The 24377-nt window shown below is 40.5% G+C and overlaps 1 protein-coding gene across 1 annotated transcript in view; it reads right to left on the bottom strand.

Moving 5' to 3' along the window:
• Nucleotides 1–24377, bottom strand: part of LMBRD1 (LMBR1 domain containing 1) — a 2226796-nt gene that overhangs the window by 1551910 nt on the left and 650509 nt on the right. The window contains exon 2 of the mRNA XM_044063893.1: nucleotides 16923–17099. Coding sequence (XP_043919828.1) covers nucleotides 16923–17099 — 177 coding nt within the window. The remainder of the gene's footprint in view (nucleotides 1–16922; nucleotides 17100–24377) is intronic.

Genomic DNA, 24377 nt, shown 5'->3' on the forward strand with positions numbered 1-24377 from the left:
AGGTAAGGAGAACGACAACTGAGTGCTTGAAGTTCTGAAATTCTTCTAGCTGATGTGATAGCCACCAGAAAGAGAGTTTTCCATGATAATAACTTTAAGGAACATGAAGCTGCAGGTTCGAAAGGGGAAAGAATCAAAGAAGCAAGAACTAAATTTAGGTCCCAAGGAGAAGGAGGATTTCTTACAGGAGGTCTGAGAAGAAAAACTCCTTTCAAAAAGGCTTTGCAGAGTTTATGGGACATTAGGGCAGATTCAGAAATACCCACATGAAAATTAGAAATAGCTGCCAATTGAACCTTAAGCGTAGATGGAGATGAACCTGCATGGAAGAGTTCAGCAAGAAAATCAAGGACTAGTTGGATGGAAGCGGTGAAAGGATCTATGTCCTTTCCTTGTGCCCAATATGAGAAGCGTTTCCACTTACTCAAATAAATCTTTCGAGTGGAAGATTTATGGGAAGCTATCAAAATATCTCTAACAGAGTGAGATAATTGAGGAAGCCTGGCTACGGTTGGAAGTGGAGGAACCAAGCAGTGAGGTTCAGAGAGGGGAGGGAGCGATGAAACTGACCCGACTGATGGATCAAAAGATCTGGAACTAGGTCCAGATTCCACGGTCGCTCCAAAAGAAATCGATGCAGAAAGGGGAACCACACTTGTCGAGGCCAGTAAGGAGCAATGAGGATCAATGAGGCCTTCTGAGCGATAGCTTTCTGTATTACTTGAGAGATCAGTGGGAAAGGAGGAAATGCATACAGAAGTCCCCGGGGCCAAACTTGGACTAGCGCGTCCCTGCTGGGTTGGCCTGGTAAAGGGAATAGAGTGAAGTATTCTCTGCACTTGCTGTTTTGGGGAGTAGCAAAAAGATCGCAGCAAGGCTGACCCCACTTGAGAAAAATCTCTCTCACTACAGAGTCTTTCAGAGACCACTCGTGAGGCATGAGAATAGCTCTGCTCAACTTGTCCGCAATGTGATTGGACTTCCCGGGATGTGCGTTGCTATCAGAAAACGCTGAGAAGAAATCGCCCATTGCCACAGTCTGAGTGCTTCTCGACACAGGGGGTATGATCTGGTTCCGCCTTGTTTGTTGATGTACCACACTACAGACATATTGTCTGTCTGGATTGCAATCGTTCCCAAGGGAAGAGAGTCTTGAAGGGCTTGCAACGCTAAAAGCACTGCTCTCATCTCCAGAACATTTATGTGCAAGTGGCATTCGTTTGGTTGCCATGTGCCCTGGACTGTCCTGCCCTGATAATGCCCCCACCCGATCAGGGAGGCATCCGTTGTCAGAGTAGCAACCGGAGGAGGTGGAACAAATGGTCTCCCCAACAGGAGCTGGGGGGAAGACATCCACCACATGAGATGCTTTTTGCACGCTTGCGTGATCATAATGGTGTGAGACATTGGAAGTTCCTGGTATGACCATTGAGAAAAGAGCATCCACTGAAGGATCCGCATGTGGTATCTGGCCAATGGAAGGAGGGTATGGCTGCCATGATTCCCAACACCTTTAGAACTAACCTGGCTTTGGCTCTGTTGTTGTTGAGAAGTAGTGATACCAATTTTTGAATGTCTGATATCCTTTGGTTCATTAGAGTTGCAGACATGTTTACAGTATCTAAATTTGCGCCTATGTAGGTAATAGTACGACAAGGCGACAAAACAGACTTTTCGCAATTTATTGAGATACCCAGTTTTTGACAGACGCGAAAGTGTAATCTCTGGCCATCAGAAGGAGATGCTTGGTGGGAGCTGTGAGGAGCCAGTCGTCCAAATATGGAAACACCTGGAATCCTTGTAGTCTCAGGTGAGAAGCTACCACTGCCATGCATTTGGTAAACACCGGGGCAGTGGTGAGACCAAAGGGCAGGGCCCTGAATTGAAAATGACTGGTTCCCAGCCTGAAGCGGAGGAATCTTCTGGAGCGTCTGTTCATTTTATGTGATAGTGCATCCTGAAGGTCTATAGAGCACATCCAGTTTCCTTTTCCCAATAGGGGAAGAATGGATTGCAGCGTGACCATCCGAAATCTTGTTTTCTTGACCGATCTGTTCAAGATACTGAGATCCAAAATTGGTCTCCAGTCCCCCGTTTTCTTTGGAACTAAAAAGAACCTTGAGTAGATTCCGGATCCTAGTTGGTCTGCTGGCACTGGCTGGATAGCTCTTTTTGCAAGCAGTTTTGAAATTTCCAAAGCTGCTATATCCCTTTGAGCGGTGGAACATCTGGAAGGGATTTTTTGACTGATTTGGAAAACGAAGAAAGGGAATAGAATAACCTTCGAAATGATGGACTGTACCCATTTGTCTTGTGTCAGGATAGCCAGGCTTCTGGGTACAGTGACAATCTTCCCCGACTGCCTCGAAGATGGGCAGTCGGGCAACACCTCAGGGATGCTGAAAGGGCTTATCGGAGGCGTTCTCGATTGCCCTGGTTCTGCGGACCCCTCTGCCTCTAGGGCGGCGTCTACCATTGTTGTTCCCCCTCTGCCTCTGGCGGGAACCGACTCTGTCGTCAGGCGAAGTCCCTTGAGATTGTTTACGGAACCACATCTTTCCCCTTCTGGCCTTTGGGGTAAGGCCTAGAAGGAGTAGAAAACGGACTCCGGACGGCAGAAAGGGTCTTGCCATCAGTCTCGCACCTAGTCAGGGTTTCTTTCACTTGTGGACCAAAAGAGATGATCCATCAAAGGGGAGTTCGTGAAAGACGCCTTGAAAGGGTCCGCAAAATTGCATAGCCGCATCCAGGCGTGCCTACGTAAGGCTACCCCTGTTCCTGCGGCTCTGCTCGCTCCATCGGCCGCATAAGAGAGGAGGCGCATGGAGGAGTTGGAAATAGAATTAGGATAGCCAGCTGCGTGTTCATTTTCTCTTGAAACCCGCAGCTGTAGGGTCCTTCAGCATTTCACTCGCTTCTTTGATCAAGTCCCTTTGAAGACGAGTGAAATGGCACAGGTAATTCAGCGACGCATAGTAAATGTCGCTGAGGAGAACATCCGCTTCCGTACCTATCCATGGACCTAGATTCCTTGTTAGGTGGATGGACAGGCACTGAAGGATCGGCCAGTTCCTTCTTTGTGGCGGCAGCTACCACCATAGCATCCACAGAGACTCCTTTTGATAAAAATTCCTTGTCTGATGGAGCTGTGATGAATTTGGAGGGTCTCCTGGGAGTGGGGTCCACTGAATCAGGAGCCGTCCATGCCTTTTAGCAACCACCTGCATGAGGGGGTCGAGGGGGACACCCAGGAGGTGGAAGGACGAGAGCCAAACGCCTCAAGATACACAGATTCGCCTCCGAAGGGTTGAGGGCTGGCCAATTTCCCCTCTGTTTAAGGATCTCCAGAATGTCTGCAAATGAGACATCTTCAGAAGGGGAACGGGGGGAACCCTCAGAATCATCCAGATCTGTGTCCGACGTGATAGACTCAGGTGAGTCAATGTGCTTCCTCTTGCACTTCCTCTTCCGAGGGGGCTCTTCTGCCAAATCAGGAGAGGCCTCGGAAGAGGATGAAATCCCCAAAGGGAGCTCCTGAGGAGTTGGCTCTCTGCGGTCCGGGATGAGGGAGTGAGTCGACTTACCCTGAGGCAGCATAGAGGGAGGGGCTGACGGAGCCGACTGTGGAGTAGAGCCAGGCTCTAACACACTCCGCATGACCTCGAAAGCACCCCTGTCAGGCAGAGCCAGAGGTCCCCGCTCCGAGGAGCTAAGGACCCCCCTCGGCACCGACAGTGATGGCTCCGAGGCCGATGTCGGAGCCGAACTCACCAGCGCCGGAGCACCGAGAGGGAGAGGGGGGTCGGACAAGGGTCCGATGCCACTCACCCCCTCGGAGCCGACGAGGGAAGTCCGGTGCCGAGATTCCTCCATGGAAGAAAACGGAGCCGACGACGGAGCCGAAGACAATTGTCTCGGCTCCGAGGTGACCACAGTCTCGGTTCCGACACGACCCGGCTCCGAACTCAAGAGAGTCGAAGGAGGAAAGAGTTGATGGACCGGGGCAGGCACCGACTGATGAGTCGGGCTCTGAAGCATCTGGGCTAGTGCCTCGGACTTGAGTAGTCGACTCACCACCCTCTGAAGGTCATGATCGGACAGCCTCGATGACCTAGAGGAATGAGACCTTTGGCTCCGTTCAGACAGCAGGGGAGATCCTGGAGCCGAATGAACGGAGCCAAGAGAAGGTGACCTAGACCTCTTTCTGGTTGTCGGCTCAAGATCTTGTCGGAGCCGACACGGTACTCGATAACCTCGGCTCCGGCCGGAGCCGAGGAAGCCACAGAAATTGTGGACTGAGTCTTATCGGCTCCAACCGGAGCCGATAAAGGCAAAGGTTGAACAACCTGAGGTCTCGGCTCAGAAGCCGGAGCCGAAGACCTCGATGCCTTGGAGGGCTTCCCTGTTGAGACAGACAGGGAATCCTCAGGCTTCAACAAGCCTCTCAGAATAAGCTTGTTTTTTCTTTCCTGCAGGACCCTGGGGCTGAAGCCATGGCAAACAGCACAGGAGTCCTGCAGGTGCAAAGGCCCCAGACAATAGACACAAGAAGTGTGAGCGTCTGTCAGAGACATTTTCTGACAGCACGCATCACACTTCTTGAATCCGGAGACCTTTGCTTCTTTTGACATAGCCTAACTGGTGAACACAAACACACACTCAAACACACCAGTTATACCCTGTCAGAATAACAACGTTAGTAAAAATACTAAAAAATAAAGTACAATAAACAGTAGTAAACTACACAAACACTCCCTAGGGAAGGGAAGGCCTAAGGCCCAAGGGAAGAACTAAAAGTTCTTTTAAACAAGAAACGGGAAAAATTAGGTCGGGGATAAAGTTCAATGAACTACACTAATTTGGGAATAATTAAACTAAAAAAGGGGTAAAAGGAGTAACTTTTAATAGAAAAAGCTAAAACTCACCAGGAACCGGTAGAACAACCAACCTCGAAGCTGTAGCGGCAAACGAGATCTGGGGTAACTCTCGCCTAGCATTGTGGGATATAAGGGGAGCCTCGAGCCGGTGGAACCAACTCTCGAGCTTTTAGAGTGGCCGAGTCGGAGCCGAGGTCGGCTCCGAACCCATCCAGCAAGAATGAAGGCGAGATAGACAACTTAACATCTAATGTTTCCACCTGCAGGAACTTTGATAAAGATATTTTGTTAAAGTTACAAAAATTAATTACAGAAAAAGGTACTAAAGTCCCTGCCTGCTGCTCTTCCGCTTTTAATGCCTGGCAGGTAGAATCTAAAGATAGAGAAAAGGACTCTATTGTTCACAGTTTAAAACATAACACAACTATGTTAAAAACACAATTGCAGGCAGCTAATAAGATGGTTAACCTTATTCAATATTCTGATCGTTAGGGGCCGGGTGACTTAAGGGCTCTACATACTCAGGGACCTTCAGAAATTACACTTAACCAATAAGAGTTGTCAGATGATGACCACTTGGTTTTGCCCACAGCACCTCCACCACCACCGTCATATAATGCACCCTCCCCTACCCAACAGGAATCCACTGACTCTTCTTCCAACCCAGAGACTTCTACCACACCACACCACCTTCTCAGTGAAGCCAACACCCTGATTTATCCCTTTGCACTAGCCAACCTGAAGTTCCTTCCTCCGTCTCAGATGGTACATGACAGAAGGCAAAGGAACAATCAAAGTACCTGACTACACAGATGTCTATGTACCTTTCAGGGTGACATAAAAAATAGGTATTATTTTATTCCCTTAGGTGGCATAAGTTATGCTCACATGAAGTAATTACTCAATTTCCTACAGTCATAGATGGTGAGGGTTATTTTGGCCCTGATAAATTTAATAAACAAACATAGATGAGATAATTTGTCACTACTCCAAGTGCCCAACTACATTCCCTCGACAAATCCCAAACCCAGCCCTTGGCAGCGATGAAGCAGCATCTTCCACGATTAATGTGGTCTGTCCTTGGTCAGCAGTCGATTTCCAGACTATTTGACTGTCTTGTCAATCCGCACCAATTTGGCAAAATATGGCAGAATTTTAAAAGGACGTGTTCAACTGTAAAATCCCACGCTAGAAGATCTCAGGGCAGTGTTTGAGGCATCCATTACGCCTGACTTATTTGAATGCATTTGGGATCATGCTAACATATCAGACCCTTTCCCCAGCATACTGACCCCAATGCGTTTCAGGATGCTAGTACTTGCACTGGTTCCTAATTGGACTCCCAACAAAACAGGTTATGCACAGAGAGGATGACTCTACTGAAGTATAGTTACAGCACATAACAGATGCTTTCAAAACCTTTTCAGGCTATTCTGAACCCACTTGGGGGGGGGGGGAGCAGCAGCAAGTGACGTTTCAAACACCAGTTAAAAAGAGATTGTTTAAATTGGCCAAGTTTGGGGCTTCATGAACTTGTTAACCAAGTTCAATATTTAGCAGACACCCTTACTCATGAGAAAAAGGAATGGCAGGAAAAAACAGTTTAATGCCATGACTAGAAGCAGAAGAAAAATAATACCCCAAATTTTGGGGAACAAGGACCCAACTCACATTTGTGTTTTAACTGTAGCCAAAGCAGCCACTGGAGAGACAATTGTCCCTTCTTGCAGCTAGTAGATGCGTCACCACAGTCTACCAATCCATTTGATAGTAATATGCCTCCGCAAATTCTAAAAAATGTGAGGCAACAATCCCCTACATGTTGCAGCCAACAGTCTGGCAACAAAATAAACAGGACAGCCATTAACAAGAAATCATAGCTATTTTCTTTGGTTCCTGTAAATCAAAAAGGCCCATTTGTTAAAATCAGAGTTCAAGATACTAACATCCCCCTTTTTAATAGATACTGGGGCTACCAGGTCAATGCTAAAATGAGTTAGCTGCTATAATTCTTCCCTTGTCCCACACTTCAGTGCTGGGAGTTGGAGTGTCGGGAGTCCCTCTGAACTACCCAGAGACAGTCTCAGTTCCCATTCAACTGAGGCCATTGGCAGATCAACATGCTTTCACTATTGGGGATTCTACACCCTTTAATCTTTTAGGTATGGGTCTTCTCTGTAAATTGCAACTTACTGTATTCTGCACACCAGATGAAATATATTTAAATGTTCCTGATGGGCCCCTGGTGATGCAGATGTGTGCCGTTATAGTCATTTTGGATGAGGACATGCTCTTTTCCATCCTAAGTGAGGCAGAACTTGTATAGCTGATGGATGCATCACTGTTCAATGCAACTCCCTCATAGTTACGGACGACCCGTGAAAATGATGTAGGTTTATTAAAGATGCTACACCAGTACAAATTACTTTAAAAACCACATGAACCCCTACCCATGGTGGCATAGTATCATCTTTCTGCTGAAGCAGAAGAATCTAACCAATTATTTCAGCATTGTTTCATCAGGTCATAACTGTCCCCACCATAAGTCCCTGCAATACACCCATTTTGCCAGTGAAAAAGCCTGGCAAAGACACCTATAGATTTCTGCAAGATTTAAGAACAATAAATGCAGTAGTTGTGTCTACCTCTCCTTAAGTACTTAAGCCAGCTACCATTCTTAGTTCAATTCCCCCTTCTGCCACCACCTATTTCTTCAGCTTTTCTCTCGATTCCAATAGTCCCATAGCCAATATTTGTTTGCATTCACATACAACAGGCAACATACAATAGGCAACAATATACATGGACATGTTTACCTCAAGGATATGTAGAACTGTCCACCATATTTGAGGGAAATGAAAAAGCAGCTAGGTAAAATAGTTACCTTGTGGATCTGCCCTAGTACAGTACGTGGATGATCTTCTTATAGCATCTAACTCTTTAGCTGACTATCAGACTGATACGTTTTTTCTTCTGGCTAAATTAGCTGAATTAGGGCTCAAAGTAAATCATTCCAAGCTCCACCTTTGGCAACTGCAAGTTCAGTATTTTAGGGCACCTAATTTCTGAAGGCACATGAAACATTTTACCCTTTTGCATCACAACACAGACAGCACCAAGACTACAACTCTAAAACAGCTTTGAGCATTTCTTGGTTTGGCAGGCTACTGTAGAAAATGGCTTTCTAATTATGCTGATGCAATTAAACCTTTATTACGGTTATTAAAAAAGGACACCGCTGAACCTATCCCATGGCAAGCATGTTATGAACAAGCTTTTACCCAGTTAAAATGGATTCTACCAGATAATTCCAAAGTATTTTTCTTTTCTGCAAAAGAAAGAAAGTAGTATAAGGATTATTAGCACAGCAAAGAAATTATGGCTTTAGACCAATTGCTATTACAGTACAAATCTTGACAGCGGCTTCCCTTCCTCATTGCTTCAGAGCAGTAGCCACAACTGCCCAGCTAGTTGACATGGCAGCAGCACTTACACTGGGCCATGACACTTTTGTTGCAGCTCTGCACTCTATTGATGGCTTGTTGCTAAAGACTAAGATGCAATATTTTTCTGCTTCTAGACTTTCTAAACACAAATTAGCTTTACTAAATAATCCTTCTTTGCAGACTGTTAAGATGCCCTCCTTTAAATCCAGCTTCTTTTATTCCAACTACTGATGAAGATGAACCTCATGATTGTGTTTTTGTTGTTAATAATGTGCTTCCTCCTACACCTTACCTTCAGGAAACACCTTTGCAGGACCCAGACTTAATTTTGTTCGTTGATGGATCCTGTATAAGGTGAGAAGATGGACAACTAACAGCAGCCTTCGCAGTGTGTACAGCTGATCAGATTTTATTGACTGGACAATTATAGGGAAATGTTTCAGCTCAAGTAGCTGAATTACTAGCCATTACCAAAGCTTGTAAACCAGCAAAGGGAAAGACAGATACTATTTTCAGTGATACTAGATATGCATGTGGAGTGGTCCATGACTTTGGTACTTTGTGGAGAGAACAAGGTTAATTATCCTCTGCGGAGACCACAATTAAAAATGCTTTGTTTGCTAAAGAACTATTAGATTACCAAAAGAAATAGCTGTGTTTAAGTGTGCCACTCATAAAACTGATACTTCCTTTGAATCTACAGGAAATACTTTTGCTGATAGAGCAGAAAGACAGGATACCCTGTTAAATCCTATTCAGGCTTCTTGTTTGCAGCCCATCCAAGTTGAAAGTGTACCTATATCCTTGCAGCAAGTGTTGCCTTTTCAAACTCAAACTGAAGACTCCGAAAGGGTAAGGTGGATCTGTAACAGCTGCTGTCAATCCCTGGACTCATTTTGGTGCAATCTGAACGGAAGGTTAGTAGCATTATGAGCCTTTTTACCTCAATTGGCAAAGGCTTACCATTTGTATTTCCAGTGGAAAAAGATGCCTTCATAGGACAACTTTTGGCTGATTGGTATGCCCCTTACACTTCTGAAGTTGTTCAGCATCTTGTAAATACGTGTAATATAGGTCTTTATTTTAACATTTCTAAGCCTGTTACTGTCCCTACCCAACATATTAAAAAGGTGTGGAGACTCTTTTGTTGTATTCAATGGGGTTTAATTGAATTACTTCCTTTTGTAAAGTTTAAGTATGTATTGGTAGTTTATGTTTTTTCTGGATGGGTAGAAAACCCATGTGGTAAAAAAAAAAAAAAAAAAATCTTGTACAAACTGATACCCTATTTGGGGTTCCATGTTGTAGTCAGTCAAACAGAGGCACACATTTTACAAGTCAGTTTATACACCATATTTGTAAAGTGTTTAATATACATATTCAATTTCATTTTCTGCATAGGTCTCAGACATGGTACAATGAGTAAATCAGAGATGGGGCTAATATGGCAAGAAGCCACCACCAGGGGCAGCAATATCCTACACATGGTCATTACCAACATGGGCGACCGGTGTTCCACACCAGAGGTCAATTCCTCGTTGGTCAGATTCGACCACAAGTTAATCAGCCTAGACATCCACATCCTGCCCCCATCCCCCATTAGGGAAACCACCGTAAAAAATTTCTCCAAAGCCAACTTCACACTTCTTAAGACAGAAGTGGCAAACTTCATGACACTCATGCAGATGGACAATAGAGGTACAACTGCTGAATCCTACACAAATGCACTTTATAAGAACTTGCACAAGTGCATGGAATGTGCTATCCCTAACAGAACCAAGATGCTATCCTCCAAAAAAAGGAAGCCAATCTGGTGGTCCCCTGCCATAAACAAACTCTACAACAGAAGAAAGAAACTGTTGCAAAAAGAGTAAAATCTCATGACTGGAAGAACTCCCTGGTCAGCCTCAGTAAGAAGCTGAGATCCCTCAAAATCCTCCAAAGCTAGTTATGAAAACAAAATCGCTACTGATTCTAAAGACAACCACAAAGCATTCTATAGCTATGTCAAGAATCTCAATGGCAACACTCAGATCTGCTCTGAGTTACAGCACAATGGCACTAAATATACAGAACCAACTGATATTGCCAACATTCTGGCAGATAGGCCCTTTAGGGGGTGGGGGGTAAAGTTAGCACTGAACTTATCTCTATACCGAAAGAATGTTAAGTTCCTGTAATCACAGCTGTGCAGGTAAAAAACACACTCTCCAAAGCCAAGAACACAGCATCCATGGAACCTGACAATATCCCAGGCTGCGTTCTACATGAACTATAGAATTAACTGGCACCTCACCTAAGCACCATGTTCAATCATAGCCTCACCTCAGGCTTTGTGCCCAATGAATGGCGCACAGTGACGGTTATCCCACTCCACAAAGGGGAGCCACCATGGACCCCGGGAACTATCGCCCCATTAGCCTAATGAGCCTGGTCTGCAAGGCCATGGAACTTATACACAAAGGCAGTGGTAATCTCCAAACTCTGGACCCCACCCAGTTCGGGTTTGTAAAAGGCAGATCATGTCTCCTAAACCTGACTGACTTCTTTGAAGCAGGCACCAAAGCCATAGACTAGGGTAAGGTGGTTCACACAGCCTATCCAGATCTCGCCAAGGCTTTTGACACCATCTCCCACTTTGGAATTACAGATAAACTCACTAAACTAGGTATAAAAATCCCTATATCACAAGATGGGTTGCCAACTGGCTCACTGACAGAACCCACACTGTGAAAGTAGCAGAATCCAAATCAGACTTCAGACCAGTGACAAGTGGAGTACCACAGGGTTCAGTCCTGGGTCCCCTCCTATTTTATCTACCTTTCTGAAGTACAAGCTAACACAGAAGGTCTCAGGCTAACGAAGTTCGCAGATGACTGCAAACTAGGAGCCATAATTGAAACTCCTAACGATGTGGACATCCTACAAAATGGCCTCACTGAGACAGATGCCTGATGTCAAAGCCATGGCCTCAAGCTCAATGCCAAAAAGTGCATTGTCATCACATTTGGTAAAAGCTCTGTACTCATGAGCTACCACATAGGTGGTAGTCTACTTAACACTGAAAGTGTAACAAGAGACCTTGGGACACAGGTGGACAAGTAGTCTCTCCTTTGATAATCACATCGCCACAGTAGTCATGAAATCCTTCGACATGGCACACCTCATCACAAAAGGTTTCTCATCCAGGAAAAAAGAGGTCATTGTTACCCTCTACTCATCGCTCATTAGACCCATTAGAGAGTACAACGCCCCTTTTGGTATGTACCTCACAAGACATCTACAACAACTGGAAGGGCCGCAGAAATACCTCACAAAGAGGATTATCAGCCTCAAACAGATGACCTACGCAGACCATCTCAAAAACTCCAGCTTTACTTTGTTGCATATCGCCTACTCAGAGGCGATCTCTGCCTAACATACAAAGCTTATCAAACCCAGAGCTGTTGGACATTGCTCCACTTAAGGAAATCCCAATCCATCTGAGCTAGACCCTCTAGGGACCTAAACCTTGTCACCACAATAAACAGAACATGAGGGAGGGATAGATTCCTGTCCCAGAGACTTCCCATACTCTGGAACAAACTACCTATCTATATCAAACATAGCTCCTCATTAGCACTCTTCAAGAAAAATCTTGATGATTGGATGGGAAATAGGAAATTTATCCCAGGGATCACCTCTGTTGCTCTGCTCAACAGGGACACGGGAAAATAATTTTCTTGGGTGGTGAAAGCCAAAGTACCTTTTTAGCTAGGCTTGTATAGGCCCTAGAGCCGATAGCCTAGTACCTACCAATGAACCTATAAGATGTCTTGTTCCTGGTATTGTTTAGGATTCAAAGTGCAATTAGTGCACCTAGAAAACTTTCCCTTCCTGAAATTCTCAAGGGATGCCCTTATGAGGATGCCACCACACCTCTGCCCACAACACTTGACTTGCAAATTGTTGATGAAGCTTTGCTTAATTATTGTAAACAACTTATTTCTGTTTTGCAGTGTCTTCACTCACAAGATGTTTCCACCCAACTTCAGCTTGACCCTGCCACATCACATGATGTCCAATCTGGTGACTGGGTGCAATATTCATTCCTTCTCTTGGCAGCATACCCTCCACTCCAGATAGAAAGGCCCATTTCTGCTACTCCTAGTCACAACAACAGCTGTCAGATTTGAAGGGTCATCAACCTGGATCCACATATCACATGTCCGAAAAGCAGTTCCAAATGAAGGAAATCAACCCCTTCCTTTCAACCCTCCTTCCACAGCCTTGTCAGATGATGAACCAGTTTTCTCTCATACCAGAAGAAAAAAACAGGGAATCTGAAAATAGAACAGGCAACTGACACTGTGGAATCATCAGGAAAGGACATTTTCCCCGAGTCAAGCAACCAAATGTCGCTCATGGGAGCTAAACTACAACAGCAGATTTTGTGGAATGTGCTTGGATCACAGCAGCGAGCCATTCACCTCAAAACAAATTTGTGCTTGGACATTTGTGAAAATCCACTCCAACTCTGCACAGCTCACTATTCATGCCTGATTGTTACTCTGATGACTGCAATTGCTATATTCGTGCTGTTGCTGCACTTTTTGATCCCTGCTGAAACTAAGTACTGTTCAATCTTCTAATCAGAAAGTAAAGCGATTTGCAAAATCTAGTCAAACAGCAGTGAACAGCCATCCCTCTTTTAATACTTTTGAAGTCACTATGTCCAAATCTATGCAAATGCATTGGGTGTGTGTGGCAAGTCACTGTCACTGCAATTATACGCTGAGTATTTTTTTGTTCTTTTATTATTTATTATCAAATATATTTAAGCATTTAATTGTGGCTGAAATGTCTAGAAATATTTTAAAGTTCTGAGAGTACTTGCATATTTATTTGGTGACACTGTGGGCCACTCCTAATTGCCTTGCTCTTGGTGAAACTACCATCTGTATTGATAGTAACATTACACAGTAAGATTGGACAGCCTTTGTTAAAGGCCTTAAAGTAGCTAATAAGGAGCTGGCTGGTGGCAGTGATAACTACCTTATAGTCTGGGCAAAAGGGGGCATAGCTAGTAAACCTGTGCCAGCCTTTCCCAGGGGTGTGTTTGTGTGTGTATAAATCAAACCTCAAAGAGAGGTTGTGTGTCAGCTACTTGGACAGGGACAAGAAGCACTGGTTGGGCGGAGAGGATGTTGGAGGTCTTGGCTTGGCCAATCAGCTGGGATTTCAACTCTATCGCTGTGCCAGTGGGGAGTCTTGTTGGGGATCTGGCGAAACCAGCCCCAGATTGACTGTGGTCTGTGTGTGCAAACTGCACTTCATGCAGAGAGCTGCATCTGGAAATACTGTGTGTGTACTTGTCATCCTCCCAATGTACATCCCCACTGTTGCCAGTGGTGAGGATTGAGGTTCCTTTATTATCAGTCCAGTGGTGGGGCATCACATTGGCAATAAAAGGAAAAGGACTTATTCGCTTTAAATAAGATGGGACTAAACTTGTGGGTGACAGTATGAGTGATGTAACTTTCTCATGGATTTGCACAAAACAGAATACAACTGCTCTTAAAAATTGTAAGCAACTTAATAACATTTCCATAGTTACAGTAATTAAAGATAATGTGACTTCTTACCAATATGATAAACCTGTAAATAACACTTTTTGTACAGATTAGCCTTGGCAAAAAATGCCTTAATAAATCTTGGGAAAGAGATACGGGAGCAAAGCATGTACGAGTAATAAAAAGAAGTAGACATTATGCTGATGATTTTGAAGAATTGTGGAATTTTAATCACTCGGATGTTGGGAGAAATACTAACTGGTCTTTAGGACTGGGAGAAAAGTGGTATTTTACTTGTGGGGGGAAAAAACTACAAATGGTTACCAAACGGTTGTTGTTTTATTGGTTATATAATTCCTGCTATTTGGCATACCACAAGTTTACCCAGCAGAAAAATTTGCAATGTTCCAGAAACTCCGACCATAAAATATCCAGTTGGAAAGATTGATGCTTTGTGGATTTACCACCATGATTTAGAACAAGTATCTTCTGAAGGACATTCTTGTATGGACCTTGGGGATGATGTTATTTCTGGGACTGGTTTAACAACTGCCTATGGTACTGTAAAATCAATTTGGGAATTCAGGAAAATTTCTAAAGTGTTAGAAGTGTTGAGTAATGCCACTTTTTAGTCTGTAAATTTAATTACCATACAGCTGAGTGCCATGTGCAGAGTGATGCTGCAAAACCGTATGGCATGTGATTTTGTGCTTGCTTCAAAGGGAGGTACGTGTGCGCTCGTGCATGAGGAGTGCTGCACGTATATTCCTGATAACAAGAACACAATATGTAGTCATTTGGAAGTCATCCAAAAGGTGGCTGAGCTTTCACATACCAAACAAGCAGATAGTTCACAATGGGCTTGACAAATTTATTTTCAGGATGGGGAGGAAGTGATTTTGATATTTATTATGCATTATTATTATAGCTTTATTTTTGATTTATTTTCATGTAATACTCTGATACTAAGCTTACTGCATCTCAATATAATATTTTGTTACAGAAAGTGCATGCTAGTAATTTCAAAAATGTGTCATTGACTAATCATGTAAATAAAAGCTATGGAAAGTAAAAATGAAAAAAGTTTTTTGAAGGTTTTGGAAAAATGTATGATAATGTCTTTGATCAGGATAAAAAGAGGTTCTTACACTATGAGTGTGATGCTGTCCAAGTATCAAATGAGGGATTGTAAAGGGTTAAAATTAATACTGCATGTGTTTCAGAAAGGCTGGTGTACGTGACTGCAAAAGTATTGTGAACAACGAAAAAGTAGAGAATGTTAAATTTCATTTCCTGAGCCTGAGGCAGCATTTCTTGTAAATCACATGGTAAAATGAAATTTATTCCTTGTTAGGCTAAAATGTAGATAAGTAGTTGCAGATGTATTTTTTCACAAAACTGTCTGACAGATAAACTGTATTATCTTGACAAGTTTTCCTATGAAGTAACCATGGAATTCTTTGTTCATGTAGACCTGACTTTCTGAGTACTATCTCCCAGACGTGTGTTTGGTTAATAAAGATAAGCATTTTGCTCTGCTAATGACGAAGTATTTTTTATCATTTTATTTCATAGCATAATAATATATTGTTTGAAGTTCCCATCCGAGTAATTTATATCACTCTTGCCAAGGTATTTGGAATAATTCTCCATGCGGCAAGCTTTCCAGCTTAAATGGATTCTTAACTGGCTCAGTAATTATACACACAGAGTGAGAGTTGATGGTCTTTCTCATCTAATAGATTAGTCACTAGTGGAGCCCCTCAGTGGCCTGTGCTGGTCTTCTCTTTGGCATTTACTTGTCTGATGTGTAGAGAAATGTTCAAGGTTGTAGCTGACCAAGTCTGCAAATGATTGCAAATGGGATGTCGTTAACAGCAAGCCATTAAAGAAATTAGCAAGTTCTCAAACAGCAACATACCTCTCTACTTATTTGATTAAGTATTCTGACAAATCCAAAAATAAAGCGGGGGAGGGGGTAAAGTGTCAAAATCAGGGACAGTTTTTAAACAGTGCTCCAATTCACTTAGAGTTAACAGAACAGTTTTCTTGTCAACATAAATTTTCAGAACAGGAAGTATGCAACTCTAATGCCTGGCATTAAAGACTGCAATCCTCAGCAATTTACCAGAAAAATCAAAAAAATTATGAAGGACAGGGCAATGCAGGACACAAAAACAAAGACATTCTGCAAAATCAGGTACACTTGAAGTATGGCAGACAGGAACAAACTGCCTCTCTGTAGAGCTAACCACTTTAAATGCTGTTAGAATGTGTTGTAGTATGACATATCTATTTACAGCTATGACACAGAAGTTGTAACAGCTTTTAATTTTGGTTTTACATTCTGCCACTGTAAACTGCTAGTCCCTAGTGCAAGACACAATGACCTTAATTACTCATAGTAATATTGAGGTATTACACTGGCATATTACCATCCCCTAGTGATTAAATGTTTGGCTGTTTCTATGCAGAATATGTCAATGTTTTGTTTTTCCCATTTTATAAATTAACAGTTTAGTGTACCTCATGTAACTTGAAAGAGTATGCAGTAACAGAACTGCCAAAATGTATAAACTTGGAGAAAAAAAATATATGGAGGTCTAAAAGATACACTTTACTAATCTGTACTCTGAGAAGATCAACTCTTACTACTCATGTGACCAGTATATGGCCAAAACTGCCATGCAATTTCCCTTTAGCACAATACAAACTCAACACAATTGCTTCATATATTCAATATCACACAACAAAATCTACTTCACTACATCATAACTGATTGCTGTATGCTACACGTATGAAAAGACTAACATGCTGTTATTAGTGCACATTAAAACTTGGATAAATCATACAGTTCACTTTAAATACATACTCAAATACAACAGCATTGCATTTCACTTAAAATGCATAAAACACTGCAGAAAATGTGGAAGAACTTCAAATTTCTCATGCATCTCTTAAATTAACTTAGACGCTAACACAACACAAACTACTGACTGAAATACATTCATTCAATTAAACCTGCACTGGTAATTTAAGAGACGTACCTGGAATGACCCATTGGAATATTTCATAAATGAAACAAGGAAAATGTCAACTGGCAGAAGAGCTGCTGTAATTAACGCAATGGCCAGAGCACAGATAGCTGTAATAGTTGAGATAACTTCACTCTCCTGCTGACTTTGGTATTTGCGTACATAGATCCAACAGAAGCAAAGAATAGCCAAATAAAAAGCAAATAAAAAAATGAAAAATATTTCCTAAACATCTGATAACTAGTCATGAAAAAACATTACATCTTCACTGTTCTACCTGACTGCAATGCATCCATGAATTGCCATTGATCATATTACTCTCCCAAACATGCTCCATACTCAGTGCAAACTCTGAGTGAAAAAAGAAAAGCACCCAAAGCAAGTGGGCCAGGTGACAAACAATCAGGATTTGTTAAGCCAGCATATTTTGAGCATGGTTTTCTACAAGAAATTGAGCTTGTACCTGAAGACAAATGCTACCTCATCTACATATACATTTACTTCTCTGTCCTATACTGCACAATTAGTGCAATGATCCTCAATGAATATAGTGTAAAAATCCTGTACTTGCATTCCTATAAGTGTCCACTAGAGAGTGCATGCTTCAGACTGTAAGGTTAGACTGCAAGCCAGTCTGCTTTCGGAAGCTTCCATAATCTAGTCCATTACAGATTGTATTGTTGCTCGAGAGTCCACAAATCCTACTATTACACATTAAAAGTTTCTGAACCACTCAAAGGCATCTGAATTTCAGAGTACAATAGCTAGACTTAGGTAATGGGATTTTACAAGGACCTATGGCAAGTATGTACAAAGAAGTCACTGAAAAAATATAAATATGTTAACTGCAACAGACACTAAAATTCAGAATGGTAAGAATAAGAACACTGTTACAGTCCCCCCCCCCCCATTTTATTTATTTATTTATTTTTGCAAAAGACCCCGAAAAAAAAAGACAGAAAAACTTACTCCCAGCATTTTTAAATAAACTTTGGTTTTTAATTCTGTGACAGGAATGGAAGGAGTGCTTTTCTACTCCAGGGCAAAATTAAAGTTGATGAAATCAGTTCTGCCTCCATCTGCCAAGAGTGCCATTCTTAAAAACAAAAATAAATCCAGGATTACCTACTTCTGTAACTCATATGAAAATGTCTTTGCAACATACTTAATTATGTTTGGAAATTCTTTTATTAGTCCAGTCGGTCCTATGACTAATGGAATAACTATATGGGTGCCTTTGCTCCACAATGCTATATTTTCCACTTGCATAGCTTCATATTTTTCAGCTTCATTTCTCTCAATATGGAGAACACTACAGTCACTAGATGGGGGTTATTTTAATAACTAATGCTTTTTTCTCAGTTTTTCATATTACTTTCTTAGCTGTTTGGGATGGTCTCACAAAATTATTTCTTAATTTTTTGTAATTGTTTTGAGAGTCGCCATTTCTGGTGCCTCAACAGGACCAGTATTAGGACAATTGGACAAATCTGGCGCAATAGGTTCCCTCTCCCTTAGGGGGCCTTGCACCAGGCTATGACAGGATCATTGTGCCTTATGTTGCCCATGGATTTACCTGAGAAAAACTGTAGTAAAATGCAAGGCATTCTCCTTTTTGTAGCCCTACACCCATAGGAGTTACAAGTGGAGCGAACATTTCCTCTCATTCTATTTTTAACAAGTCCAGCATTATCGCTAACAAAAGTTTTATGCCTCTTCTACTGCTCATAGTCCCACATCAGTCATTTGCTGTTGCCAAGTGCCTAAAAGGGTTTTCAATCCAAAGTTGGTCAGAATAGGGTGTGGGGTTGAGATAAAGTTTAACATTTACCTCACAGACACAAGGCACAGGGTTTGATTCTCACCTTTGGGGAAATGGCCCACAAAGGCATCTAGCCTACTACTTACTCATCTGGTTTTGTGCGTCACTGTATTTACCATTTCAGAAGTCAACCTCAAGCTTAAACTGAAGAATGATAGAGCAGTAATAAGATTTCTTTTGTTTCTTTGCTGATACAGGGTGCTTATAAATGTTTACTAATGAATACAATTGCAAGAATTTACTGTGGAATACTGAGGCTCAGACAGTATGAAGACAAACACTAGTAAAAAATAATAACATATCTTTATTTAATTTCTCACAAGTCTTTTGGGCTTCTAACACCGTAATGGGAATGGACCTCATTCCTAATTCAAAGTATGATTATCATTTGTGAAATTAGTCTTGCAATCTTTGATGTTAGCCAAAAGCGCTCTTCGCAACAACCGCAATGTGCCCAGAATGGACTCCTTTTGCAATTCATACAGCACAACATGTACAGACAGCATATCTGAATATGACTGTGAATTCTTTTTTATGCGACCAATTGTTTCTACTACTACTGGAACTTTCTGAATATCTTTCTTCCACACTGCCCTCATTTCTGCCTGCAAATCCTGGTATTTTAGGACTGTGTGCGTCTCTGTACATAAAACACTGTAACCACTGGGTGTAGCAGTTTCAGTGATCAATGCCACTTTTGTCTTCTTTTCACGGACTACTATATCTGTTTTTCTCACATATTTTTTGAACTGTTGGTAATGGATGATCCCATGTGATATAAACACCATCATTCTCTATAATGCTTTGTGGCTCATGTTTTCAATGCTTCTTTGCTACTTCAATTTTGTAATCCTTAATGCAACAGTCTTACCACATTATTATGCTTTTTAGTATACAGGTCCTCTTGTCATTTAGTGTATTACACCCATCAATAAGATGTGCAAATGTTTCCAGTTCTGTTTTACAAAACCTGCATTTGTCTGTTTCTCCTACATGCTCCATGCACTTTGTACACTGACATGTACGTAGTCCACTACCCTAGGCTGCCAATATTAAACTTCCACCTTTTGGTTTAAATTCACTTTCCTTAAAAAATTCCTGTATCTCATCCAGAGTGACAGGAGGTTTTGCAGGAGTTTTCTGTACTTGCACCTACATATATTTATGCCTTTTCCACATTTCTGGCCTTTTCATCTGACCCTTCTGCTTATATTCTTTTTTTTTTTTTTTTTTTTGGCACATTCAGTTGTTTCCAGATTTTTGTCTACTTCTGGTTTGATTTCCTTTCCCATTTGCCACTGATATGCTTATACTAAGCTAAGCAGGGAAGTCATCTTAGACTTGTTCTCCTCATATTGTAAAACTTGCATTCTGTTTGGAACCGGTAAACTCAGCAGATACGTATGCAGTCTACAACTGCAGATCTATACATGTAATCAATTTTTCGTTAAAACTACTAGGTTTGGTTCTGGAACATAATGTTTTCTGACATAGGGATGAATACTATCTACAGATTAAAGGGACTGTGATGGGGGCAACATATGCCACTATTTAAGTGTATTTGTTTATGGGCTACTTACAAGTGAGGTTAATTTACAATGATGGAAATCCCTATAACAATTATTTAGAGATGTGGCATCAATATTTAGACAACTGTTGGTGTATTTGGGTGGGATCTTTGGAATTATGGAAAGATTTTGTAAGCTATTTGAACTCTAATTCTTTTAGTTTAATTTTTTTGGGGAAGCTAGATCTGTTTCTGTTACCAAATTAATAGAGGGCACTATTTCTACCAGTTTGTACAGGAAACACTTTACCAAATATTCACTGTTGGAGGCCACCAGTTGTCATCACACCATATTATCAAAAATATCCCTAATGCACAATTTATGAGATTATGATGGGTGTGTGTGTGTGTGTGTGTATATATATATATATATATATATATATATATATATATATATATATATATATATATATACACACATAGATACAGAGAGAGAGAGAGAGAGAGATCAATGGAAGAATTTGAATCTGAAGCTGTAACTACGGAAAACAGGTTTGCTAAAATAGGGTATAATAAGGTTGATAACAGATGGCATGGTTATGGACTTGTAGTACCTTGAGGGACAATTTGTTACAATCAGATAAGAGAAGTACAGAAAATGTCACCAATCAAGAATTATGATTATTACATATGGTACTAATACCTTTAAAATGTGTAAAGTAATTAATAAATATTGGTACCTTTTAAAAAAAGATGTATTTTATGATCAATGTTTGGATTTTTGTCATTTTGCTTTTCATCGGGGGAAAAACATAAGAGAATACCTATCATGGTATTAGAAAGATACATTCAATAAACAAAGGATAACGATGCATTTGGTTTATGATAATACATAATGTGGAAACTGTGTCTGCTATAAAGTTATATTTAAAACCAAATCATTTACATCAATTAAAACATTTAAAGTGTTTACCATTAGACATTCGTTTACACATATCACAGAATGGGTCATTTATATGTCCATTTGTCAATGTGGAGCTTTCTATGTTGGACAGATCTAGACACCACTGAAACAGAGAATTGCAGTCCATTTGAGTGATTTGAATTGTAAACACATTAAAAGTGCTATATTTAAACAACAACTTGAACATCTTCAGAGGACTTGATATTTGCGGGTACTGATGCTGTTGTAGGTTATGGGCCATCTATTCAATCTAAACATACAATTTTGGATCAAAAAGAAAAATTGTGGATATTTAATTTGGGTGCTATGTACAAACATGGGCTCAATGAATATTTGTAAATTACTGACATTTAGATATGTATCATGCAATATGAACTTTATATGTATGGAGAAAACAGATATGCATCTCTTTCTATTGAATATATGTATAAAAATGGGGAAGTGGCATGAATGCAAGTGTTACTGGTATTTAGAAATGTAAGTTAGTTTGTTTTGGAAATTAGATTTTTATGATAGAGTGGTTGTTCTAGCTTCTTGGGAAAATACATTATATATGATGTTTGTGTAAGTGTCACTAAACATTTAGTGCTCTTAACATGAACAAATGTATACTGTATGGTTATATTTAAAAGAAATATGTGTGTGTGTGTGTGTATATATATATATATATATATATATATATATTTTTTTTTTTTTTTTTTTTTTATGTGATTTTGTAATATGTATCTACATTGAAGTTTGAAAATGGTGATGTTTCTTTAAATGCATGGCTATTTAATCTTGTGAGCTAAACTAACCTGTTTGCACTGATGACACCAAAGGGTAAAACCGGTGTGCTTTAGTTGTTTCTACCTGCCAAACTGCTTTATAGTGAATGGTTAATAAACCTTAATATACCTTTACATATGGGTATTGTGATGATGTGAGGTATTGCCAGCTATGCTAGGAGAAGTAGGGTAGTGAATGTGTAACATATGACAGCATAGCTAGATGGTGTTTTGTAAAGAATTATATGTCATTTGTATATCAAACTGATTTGTAAATGTGCTTGTGTTAAAATTGTACTTGTAACGCATCTTGTATTAAAATGTACTGACAGTAGGTCCTGCTGGACAGAAAAGAAATACACCTGATGTCAGACTGTATTATAACTGTTGAAATGAACATATTGCAACAGAGGATACGGAAAGACTAGAGGTTAATCTCAGTCCAACTAACTTTGAAAAATAATCTGAAATTAAATTACCTGGTTTAGGCCATAAAGATTGTATCTTACAGTTCTGATTGCAGCCAGAGACAAAATGCCTGTGAAAACCAAGACTAGGAATCCTACTGTATTTAATAACCAAAAAAAACCACCAATGTTGCGAATCCTCAATAAAATTATGAAATATTGTTAAGCGCTTTCATCAACAAGTATGACTTCTTCCGAACAAGAAACAATCATAACAAGTTTAAATACACAAAACCAGTCAGCCATTGGTTCAAATCTACCCAATATTTTCAAAAAAAAGAGTTCTCAGCTCATGAATATATAATCAACCAAAATGCCTGCAGTTGTGACAATTTTCCAGAGAATAAAACCTTTTACTTTAAAAACACATTAACAACAAAGACATAAAATATACATCTATTTTAAACAATGGTCAACAAAAATCCTAAAAAAGGCTCACTACTCTATTGAATATATACAATTGTTTCAAATTGCTTGCTGAATATTGCTTACCTAATAATCATAATTATGTTAACCTGGAGGACATAAAAATGTACATAGTGTATAATGTTTTTCTTAAATTTATTCTTTTAGTATAAACCTGTAGGTGAATTAAGTTATTTACTTTTCAACAAGTTTTATGCGATTTAATACTGTTAAACCAATTATGCCTTTTCTTTCAAAATAGGCAGAATTGTTACATGTTCATTTAAACCTGGTGGAAAGTCTGCAGCCAACCTTAGCTGCCACAAAAGCTCTTCTTGTATAATACGTTTTGCCAGTCTCCACTTCTCACTTCAACAAATACAAAATCAAGGATGGCAAACTTGAATCCTACAAAGTTCATACATAAAATACTATGTTTGTATAAGGCATTTGTTCATAATATCGTATAGGTGCTCATATATCCTAGTCTTGAATAATCTCTCCGTCTTACCTATGTAAAACGAAGGACAGGTGTTACATTTAGCTATGTATACTAATTTACTGGAAAAACAATTTCCACTTTTTAAGAAAACATAGCTTTTACTCTGGTTATCAATAGTAAAAGAACTATCTTATAATATATAGGAACACCTGCCACAGGGTCCTACTGTATTTCCCTTAGGGGTCTCAAAGCAAAATGTTTGTGATACCAGCCAAGAAGGAAGACCACTCACCTATATCATCTTGCCTTGCTCTAGTAAGTGAACTAGGGGACAGTAATTCTTTAGATCAGTCAGGACAATACAGCAATATTAGCCAAGTATTGGTTTTCTGTATATGTCAACTTTTCCATCTGTATTATTTCTAATATTTCCTGTGAGTAAAACTCTGGCATTTACTGGAAATAGATATTCAGTATGTTTATGTTCTTTTATTATTAAATATATTTAAAATTTTCATTATGGCTAGTCTTTTAGAAAAAAATTTAACCTTTGAGAATACTTATATTTATTTCGTGATACAATGGCTACTCCTGAAAGCCTTGAATTTGGTCAAAATACCACCATTTGTATAAGTGCTAATTTTACCAAGTATAATTTGTTACCCTGCTAACAGCCTTAGAATTGCTGGCTTTGGAGTGCTCTGGTGGCAATATCTACCTTATAGTCTGGGCAGACGGGGGCACAGCTGGTAAATCTGTGCCAGTCTCTCTCAGATAAGTGCAAGAAAATCAAATCTCAAAGAGTGTGTGTCAGCTACTTGGAGCAGGGACAAAGAGTACTGATTTTACTGGTTTCACAAAGACGGTGGTGGAGGACTTAGGCTTGGAGCACTCAGCTGTGGACTCAACTCTACAGCTGTATCAGTGGGAAGTCTTATTTGGGGTCTGGAGAGAGAAAGGGTAACCCAACCACGGGACTGAGTCTGCTCTTAAGGGAAATTTTGCTTGATTCAGACAGCTGCATCTGGAAATACTGTGTGTATCCATTTCTGGTCCAAGTGAATGTCCCTAACCCCAGGTTTTGGGGGCTGGA

The sequence above is a fragment of the Protopterus annectens genome, chromosome 2.part2 (genome assembly GCF_019279795.1).
Source record: "Protopterus annectens isolate FY-2018-M chromosome 2.part2, PAN1.0, whole genome shotgun sequence".
NCBI classification, from domain to species: Eukaryota; Metazoa; Chordata; order Ceratodontiformes; family Protopteridae; genus Protopterus; species Protopterus annectens.